The sequence below is a fragment of the Pholcus phalangioides genome, unplaced genomic scaffold (genome assembly GCF_987345545.1).
Source record: "Pholcus phalangioides strain wild (caught in Gottingen) unplaced genomic scaffold, Ppha-v1.0 ptg000019l_1, whole genome shotgun sequence".
Classification (NCBI taxonomy): domain Eukaryota; kingdom Metazoa; phylum Arthropoda; class Arachnida; order Araneae; family Pholcidae; genus Pholcus; species Pholcus phalangioides.
The window spans coordinates 9,930,293-9,940,311 of NW_028301612.1; the positions used below are offsets into that span (position 1 = coordinate 9,930,293).

General features: G+C 37.5%; 1 protein-coding gene across 1 annotated transcript; it reads right to left on the reverse strand.

Moving 5' to 3' along the window:
- Positions 1–703: 703 nt before the first annotated feature.
- On the reverse strand, positions 704–10,019 carry LOC149071205 (uncharacterized). The gene is made up of 2 exons (XM_089248166.1): positions 9,849–10,019; positions 704–4,726 (listed from the first exon to the last, which is right to left on the reverse strand). Exons 1-2 carry the CDS (start codon positions 9,867–9,869, stop codon positions 3,827–3,829), a joined length of 921 nt encoding a protein of 306 aa, XP_089104292.1. The 5' UTR covers positions 9,870–10,019; the 3' UTR covers positions 704–3,826.

Here is a 10,019-nt window from a genome sequence, read left to right on the forward strand (position 1 = left end):
TAAACTCTGAATTTTCATCAATTCTGGAATTATTTCTTCCGTAAACTCATTCCGTAAAATTATTTCTTTCATTTATTCTGAATTATCATTGGTTCCAGAAATCATTTCTTTCAATTTTTTTCCAAAATTACCAAAATTATAAAATCCTAAAATTATTGTTAGTTTCAGAAACTTTTCATCTCATTAGTCCAGAATTGAAAGTTCAGCTTGTGCTGAATTTTCATCTATTTTTATGTTAATTTAATTGTGTGCGTTTAAAATTTAAAAATTTTTGTTAATAATTATTATTAACAAAAATAATTATCTAAGAGCCATTATGCTGTTAGGGCATTTCTCAACATTCCTGTGTATTCTGAAATAATAGATGCTGATTCCCCCTCCCCATAAAATACTGTAAAACCCTCTCTTAATGGTCACCGTTAAGAGAGGTCCTCTTTTACGGACGAATTTTTTTTTTGTCCCGCCGGTGTCCGCAAAAGAGAGGTTTTACTGTATATAAAATCGAGGTGAAGGGAAGTCCTAAACATTTTTGGTAACCCGAAATTGTTGAGGCGCATCTGGCCCCGCGTCTGATGAGGGCGGAGTCACTTTGACCATCACTATTGCCTTTACGGAGCAAATTTGTATTTTTAAAGTAAATCAAAACGCTGTTTTCTCGTACCTTTTTTAAATTATTTAATGATTTTACAAAATTTGCAACATGAATCTACAAAAACCGAAAAACACATCTGTTACATTCGCCAAATGCATGTTTTTCCAAGTTTTGTAAAAATTAGCTTTCATCAAACTTTTATAGTGTGATTCCGGCTTAATGATACATAAAGGAAAGAGAATGACTCGGGCATTACGCGCCGAGAATCGAATCGAATCCCATTTCTTTTGCAATCCGGGCAAGCGAGTTACCGTATTCACCAGTGTTTCTTAAAGTTCTTTCGCTCATTCCCCTCTTCAGACTATTTTTTTTTTCTCCTGGACCCTTTGAGTTATCCAGGACCCCTGTCCCCTCATCAAGGATCGAGACCCTTCTTACTTACTGAATTGAATTTTTTAACGAATTTAGATATTGTGTGAAGAAAAATTTCACGAGTAAAGTCGACCTTCCTGATTAAGTGAGGGTTTTCGTGGGTTTTGGAGGACAGTTTGGAGGCCTCAAGAGAAGGGGAGCCTCGAAAAAATGAGAAGTAGTTGGATTTTTCGAGAATTTGCCTGGTAGGACTCAGAAAAACCATTTGGTCCAGGGGCCCATTATGCTCTTAAGACAGTTTTTTTAAGGGGGAAGGAGAGTTTAATATGAAGTGTCTTCTTAACACCATGGGCCCTCGAGTAAAAAGAGGTTCTGGATAGCCCCTTAGTTTAGCTGGAAGCAGCAGATTAAATATTTACTTACTCTCGCAGATCATGGAACCATGGTATCTTATCATGTAGGACCCACTGTTGAAAGCAGGCTCCGGGCCCCATGCTTGGCTCCGTGTTCTAAGATTAACCTAGTTCTTCTATGCAGGGACTTTTCAACAACAATAGGGGCTCCTAGACTTGGCTGGGAGTACTTTTATGTGTCCGGGTGGGTGGGCGCATGTGTTGAGACGGCCCTGGCTCGATGAGCGATTCTGCTTCTGTTTGAAAGTTGTAACATTTTTCACCCATTACATTTCACTTGAGGCTCCATTTTTCTTTACATCTGATGGCCCCCTCAGCAGTCTGTCATGGTCCCTCCTTCGACTGGATTTTCACCCGTGGCCCCCTTGGAGTATAGCAGGACTGCAAAGGGACCATATGGCTTCAGGTTGAGAAACGCTGGTGTACGCCCTGAGAGATATGACTTTTCTTTATTCACACGCACTGTGGCGAGGGACGCGCTGAAGTAGAAACTCTTCGCAGCCTTCCTTAATATTTCTTCAGAAAATATCCTTTCCCCAGGTGACGAGATTACAGAAAGAGATTTTTCTCAGCCCGTAATACCTCGGAATATAATATCCAGAAAAACTCTTCCCTTCTTATATTTTATTAAAACACTTATATTTCATGGGCTAAAAAAAAAAATCTTTACATATATTATCGCCACCTGGAGGCCATTCGCTGAACTAAAGGAGGGCCGCAAAGTGTCTACTTCAGTGCGTGAAATAAAGAAAGTAAAGTCATGTGTCCCGTGGTTTATAAGGTAACGGGTTTACCCGGATTGCAAAGGGACTGGGGAACAATCTAAGGGGAGGAGACAGCAAACTTTCCTTTCCGACTTCATCTCGGCATATAATATCCAGAAAATTATTTTTTCTTCATCTTGCATTGCATGGTCTACATCAGTGTTTCTCATCCTATGGCCTCTTTGTGGTCCTGGATTATTCTAAGTGGGGGTCACTGGGGAAAATCAGATGAAAAGGGAGCCACGACAAGTGGTGAAGGGTTCCACAGAGAACTGTGACGAAATATGAACCTTACAAATGATATACAGTGAAATCTCGCTACAACGATAAATCCCTCTACAACGATATTTTTTCGTATTTCGTTCGGAACTGCCTATAGTCTAATGTTAAACACCTCTCGATACCCTCTCGATACAACGATGTGTTTTACTACGATAAATCCGTCTATAACGCAGAGATTTTGAAACCGCTATACAACGATATTTTTCTAATACTTCGCTCAAAATCGGCATGAATTTAATTTTAACTTCGTCACTTGCTCTCGTTTTTCAAAGGACGTCTAACAACACCGGTATTTTGCCCCCAAATGATGTTCGAACGTATTAATGAAGTTGTTGGTATTGGTACTTTTTATGTGCGACACAAAAGTGCGATGCGGAAAACCACTTTACAGGGGCAATGCATGTCACTGTATTTCTATTAATCTACAAATCAATTATAATTTTTCGCGTTCAATAAAAAATTGAAAGTGCACTTTCTGGTGGTACCAACAACTCAGATTTATAAAAGATGACAACGAAATGATCCGCATAAATTCGGCGGTACGTGGTGGTAGATAATGTAGCCTCTCTGTATAACGATAATCCCTCTACAATGATATTTTCTCTTGGTCCACAAAACATAATTATACAGAGGTTTCACTGTATAATGGGCAAAAATGTGACTACTTTTAGAATTCAGCAGTACTGTCCATGGTACCAGAATGTTCCCATAGCCCGGTAATCACGTTCATAGGAGGGTCCTAATTGATAAGATCTGGAAGTACGTAAATATGTATAAGCTGTGTTACTACCAGCCTCAGGACTTGGGCTACTCTGCATGGCCCATGATGTTGGCACGGTCATGCATAGAACCCTACAAGAAGGAAGCTCACTGAGCTGTAGTTCGGGGTAAGCACGGAACTAGGGTGAGGGCCTATTGGCGCTCCTGGCCCCATTCGTCGAGAGGGGCGATTCATTTTGTAGGTCCGTTGGATCGTCTCATATTTTAGACAGATCTATTTTACTCATATAATTCAGGTTTTGGTTGGGATGATCACTGCACCCGCCCCTTCGCCCATTCTGGATCCGTGCTTGACCCAGGGTTACAGAGATCGATCATGTTTATAAAAGTTTTGTTCATAAATTTAGTTTTGAGTAAATACAATTCTTATTATAAGTAGAAAAGGTTTTGCTCCTGGGTAAGGGTAGCGGGGCCGGTATAAGTCTGGGAGAAAGGGCATGAGAAGTGAATATGGTCCAAAGGGGACCGAGGACTAAAAAAGGTTTAGGTACACTGGTCTATACATTGCCCGAGTGTTCGCGGTGACAACTGGCAGATTGAGCAGAATGTCTTGTTCACATTTCATTTCCTGCTCAGATGAAAAACCTAAAATGAATGGATCGACCAGTTCGATGATCGCAACATCACTGATTCATGTTAGACCACCACCACATCATCCGTTTCTCGTTTTCCTGAGCTTCACGTTGATTCCTGTTTCTTCTGCGTCTCCGACGCTCCTTGTGCAACTCTCGCTGCTGTTTCTGGATGAGATGCACAACTGGATCTGTGCCGTAAACACCTCCTCTAAGTCCTTCAAAGTTCCCTGAACCTGAGAACTTCCTATTTTTTTCCCGTCTGCTGAAATGGGACCTGACATCTTTGTCTCTAGAAGGATAGCCGTAACGTCTATCGCGTACTGGCGGACTGCGTTCATAGTTCATATTCTCATAATCATCGTCTTTATCTTCAATTTTCCACTGGTTCCTACCAGTCACCGGCGGCATCGTATCTCGAAAACGTTGATGGTTGAAACGGCCTTCTGGCCATTCGGATGATCCGGAATCGTCGCCGTTATCGTTATCGGAGTTTTCGTTGTTCACCGCTCTCGCATCGAAATAGTCTTTTATGTTTAACACCATGTTCTGATTGTTCAAATTCCATCTCAGGAATCCAAAAGGGTTGTTATTTTGGTCTCCGACGTCATCTTCTCGAACGTCGTTGTCTTCCTCATTTCCTCCATGATCATCTTCATCATCACCATCATCATCGTCATCATCTGCTGCAGCACTTTGATCGTTGTCTACCGGCCCGTACCTTCCGTATGGGTTGAAAGAACTCATAACGAGACGTTGCTCCCCAACGAGATTCCCATGATTTATTCCACTAATTCCAGTGATTCCGGGACTCGATCCTGGTACACTCACGTGTATCGGGAGCTTCAAAAGTAGAGCAGAGGAATCGCCTAAATCTACCGAGCTTAGTTCAGCATCTGAAGAAAACACTGACCCGAAAGTATGTATGAGCAAAAGCGTCAGAATCAAAAACTGAAAGAGAAGGGAGATCACATTAGTTCGCATTATAAATTAATCCTTAACCTGAATAAAACCAAATTCATGCATTTTCAAATATATACAACAACAACAGAAACATGGAATCAATAATAAGACAATATCATGAAGGACATCATTAACGTATTCAATACAATTGCATCGAATAAATAACCGAATCGGAAGAAATAAGTTACCAAGAAATCGTTTTTAACAAAAATCTCAAATGGAAGCTGTGGCAACAAGTAACAAACTAAAATACATCAATACCAGGATTTATTGTTTGAAAAAATGTCATATCCCTCGAGTCACTTCGTACTACTCATTTTGCATGGATTTCACCATACAATATTGTATTTCGGAATACGGTGGTGATTATGATTCGAATATAAATATAGTAAAGAACACTTTGAGAAAAAGGCAGTAAATAAGTTTTCTGAAAAAAAAAATTGATAGAATTCAAGTTCACAAAGACATGACATGCGCACTGCACATTGCAATTGTGATGACAGGCGAGGAACATGCAGTTCCTGTTATACTCTGCGTCCGAGAAGGTCGTCATGAAGGATCGGGCTATGCTTTTGAAACTTTTTTACAAGAACGGTAACTGTGTGGAATCTGCAATAATGAAATTCCGGACATATTAAAGGATATTAGAATCGGCTCTAGTCCGATGTCTGCAAATGTTCTAATGAAGATGATTGTTAAATTCGAAGATAACGGATTCGTTTGACGTGAAATGTGGCAGAGGGAAGAAAGCAATCGCTTCGACGTCAGTGGAACAAGTGGCCACAGCATTGCAGGAAGCGTCAAGCTATGCTTTGGGAACGTTGTCTTTTAATCTGCATCTTATGACGAGTACAGCGCCGTCTATCGGTCCATTTTTGAACTATGTTTTTTCTTTTGCCAAACAGGGCTGGAGACCCCTAGCCAAAGCTCGATGTGCTGATGTAAGATGACCCGGTAGAGGCCAAATCTTTTTTTTTTTTAATCGCCAACGTATGATGCATGTCCATACAGGGTGTCCTGTTTTGAGAGTGAAAATATAGTGCAGTGCAAAATAAAAAAAATCTAATTTTTTATACGGTTTCTCTGCGTTCTAACTTCCAATTATAGAAAGTTGTTGCACTGTCTCTCCTGATTCCAATAAAAAAAGAAATTCCATGTTTCTAAGTGCAATATTCACAGAGATAGCCGAATTCGAAAAACGGAGGAAATTTGGGAAGGAACAACTCTAAATGAATAAAAACCGTTTTACCCGCATTTAACGCTGGTCTTTCCAAAATTCCCTCCGTTTTTGAAATTCGAATACCTTTGTGAATACTGCACTTAGAAACATGGATCTTTTTTTGGTTGGCCTCAGGAGAGACGGGGCAACAACTTTCTAATTGGAAGTTAAAGCCCAAGGGGGAGCGTATGAAAATTTAGATTTTTTTTATTTTGTGACACACACACACACTGTATTTTCACTCTCAAAACTGATACAGGGTAATTTTTCAACGCCATTTTTTAAATTGGAATCATACCTCTACGACGGACGTGTTATGAGATTGAAGGCCGTACGAGCACTTACAGGACACCCTGTATATAGCAGCTCTATTGGATTAGCTTCATGTGACGAGAGAAAAAAAAAGTGAAATTCGGGAGGAAAAAAAAACTAGGGGAGGGGGGGGGTGCATGTGTGGTGTAGCTGTAGTAGGTAGGGCGTCCAAAAAATGGCTCGGGGATCCATGATGTTCTTAAGTCACCCACCTCGTTGGGCAATTTGCCTGTTGTGGCGTTGTATTTGTATTTGTAACATGTGCTTGGGTTTGTTTGTGTAAATAAATTTCAAATTTGATCATATCAATAGAAAACATTTTATTTTCAAAAATTGTTATATTAATGGCAATTTAATCAAAATCCCCAAGGAACTAAAATTCCGACTCCAAATAACACGATAATTCTTTTAATCTCCCCCGATTGAGCTTGATAGTTAGCCATTCACTGTCGACATTAGAATATGATTACCAAAGGAATTGCAGCGTAAAAGAGGGAAAGAAGTGTTGTTCGTTATATTTTTATGCTGCTCTTTCTCAATTTTTCTCAGATATTCGAATCACAAATACTGTATCTCAGTGAATATTTCACATAGAAACGTGGAATTTTTTTCTTCATTGTGCTCAAGAAGGGCAGGGAAACAACTTTCTTATTAGGTTTTTTGAGGTCCGTGTGAAAAAAGTTATTTTTTATTTCATCGTCGCATGAGCTTTTTCTTTCATTAAGTATCCTCCTGTTGCGGCATTTATACTTTCTAAAATCTATTTGTATTTTGAAAAAAAAAACGATTTTCTTTACCAATTAATAGCTTTAGCTCTTCCCAAAGATTGAATCATTTTTACTTCATTCCAAAAATTACTAAAACAATTGGTAAAAAACATTTCACCTATCTGATTTCAAATTTTTACAATAATTTAACAAATGAAATTATTAACAGTACAGCATCTCTACCCACTTTTAAGAAAATCTTAAAAAAAAAAAATCTTTTTTACTATCACCAACATTGAACATTTCTTTTAAAAAAATTTGCATTCACAAACCACTTTTCTAAATCGTTTTCAATTTCCTAAGGTTACCTCCCTTTTTTCTGATTACCTCCATAACATATATAACCCTTTCAACTTTTTTTTTAATCTATTGTTCATTTTTATTTTGACGTTTTAATTAAGTTCAATTCAACAAAATGTCTGAATCAAATGAATGGAAAACAGATCAAACAATTTCTTTCCGATTACTATTGTTGCTGCACCGCAATTGCCTCTACTAAGTATTTTATTATTTTGTCATTTTCGAGTTTTCCCTCCTCCTTTTTTTCTCTTGTTTTTTGTTTTTTTTTGTCTTCTCTCATTTATTATCTTATCTAACTCTGAATTAAATCCTTACAAATATTGTTTGCCGCCTGGTAGTCCAGTAGTTAGGGAGCTAGCTTCTGACTGCAGGTCTGGGTTCGAATCCTGGTTCGGGCATAGATGTCTACTGACACCAAATTCCCTCTAGACAGATCGTAAAGATCTCTTAGGGAATACGTGGTGATCCAGTTTCCTCGTAGAGATAGAAGGCCTCCGCACGCTGCTTGTGACGTCAGTTAGTAGTCCGTTTTACCTCAGAATATTCAGGGAAAAAAAATTCCCAGCTCATACCAGTATCATCGTTGTGAGGAAAAGAAATTATCGGGCTCAAAATTGGCGATTTCTATGCCCCACATACAATCACTATGCGGTATTTGTGAGCCAATCAGAAAGATTCTACGCCAAAACAAGAAGAAACGAAATAGGATGCTGTATTTCAAAATGTGGTTAACTTGCTAGATAGTCTGAATGACGTTTATGGCAAACAGTGCAGAGGCCTTTTATCTCTAGGAAGTGCTGGGTGATCACGTTACTATTATAAATTTTTAAAAAATAATGTCTAAAGCCGGGTTTTCCTAGGATCAGGTTTCTACAGCGCGCGCAACGTAAAAATGCTGATTGGTCAAAAACCTGAATTTCAGGTTTTTAACCAATGAGCGCTTTCACACTGCACAACGCGTTTTACTTGGGCGAAATATATAATGCTCTCTTTCCCATCTTCTATTTCTAACATGCGAACAAGGGGAAATAGTTTTTTTTTTAGATGTATCGCCGATAATTTGAATACAGATCATATAAATTTTTTTGACAAAAGCCTGTATGTGAAAGGGTCAATACCAAGAAGTAACTGTTTGTTGACCAATGAGACTGCTGATACAGAATTGTTATATCTACCTACATTTATAAAAATTAGCTCTGCGAAATTGAACGGTTATATTTTGTCATCAAGTATTTGTTTTCTCAATTTTACTCTTTTCTTATGTTATGCATAGAAATTGCATTGGAAAATATGCAAAAATCGAGTTTTTATTTATAGATTTAGAATGCTATTGGAAAATCACGGTGAAATTTGCGTAATAAAATGAGGTATAACATGAAAACATTGAGTTTCAAGTAGAATTTTTAGATAAAACTGATCTATATATCTAAAAATTTCATAGTCTACATCAGCGTTTCTCAACCTATAGTCCGCGGTGATGGCATAGGTGGTCCGCAGGCAGACTTGATAATTCAATTCTAACTCAATGAAAAATTATTCAACTGCAATATATATTATTAATATCCATATGGGTTCAAATCCATATTCTAAAATTGTACTAAAAATGTACATACTAAGGTTCCCCCATACCTCATCAAGGAAAATACGGGAAATTGTGATCCTAAATTCCAAATATCACTGATTATAGCCAAACGATGTATTTTAGCTTTAATATTTTTTCCATATTGCATTGAGAAAAATAAGGGGAGGGGGACTTGGAATTTAAATAAGATAAAATACGGGACGTCGCCAATTGTCATCAGAAACATTTCCACAATTCGGCAAAATCCCTAGTTGTAGTTAAAATACTGATATAAAGAACAATTTTCTGCAATTTTTAGCCTTTTATTACCTTCAAAGCTCCTTATTTTAATTCTTTTCGAAGCTTTAAGCATATTGAAATCATTTTCTATCCGGAATGTGTTCAGAGCGTTTTATTTTAAACATGGTTGGTTTTAAAGTTATGCCAACACAAAATTCAAGATAAAACGTCAGCAAAAATCACGTTGAATTTTAGCAAGATGTCAAAAATTTATAAAGAAAAAAAGGAGCAGAAATATCATTCGCAAACACCGTCACAAAACATTCTATCCCACGCAAAAGATCTTCGATGATTTTCCGCCAGAACAACAAGAATACTACAGCTACAACTACCTTCATTTCTGGAACATTCGGTTTTCTTCAGCGTCTGACTAATTAAATTTGCATTCAGATGAAATCAATTTGAATTTTTAAATTATAGAAAAACATATTCATTTGTACGACTCTCAAAACGAAAAATAATTTAATATCACTTGTTCCCATTTCACCCTTTCATCAAATACGAAATATTAATTGAATTTCGAAACGACAAAATATACTTGAATAATTTCGGCTTTTGCTACACAATATTTCAATTCCATACTACGAATAAATTAAACTTTACATATAAATACTGAAAAAACTCTAATTTTTTAATAAAATAATACCATACCTTCATCACAAGTATTTCCATATACGGTTCTATCTTAAGGACTGCAGCTGTATCGATTCACATAGTTTATCCACACTATAAAATTTAGTACATATAGTATGATTTCAATTTTCTACATCAGATATTTATCAACGGATGAGTTCGAGAGCTGTTTTGTGAAGCGGACCATGA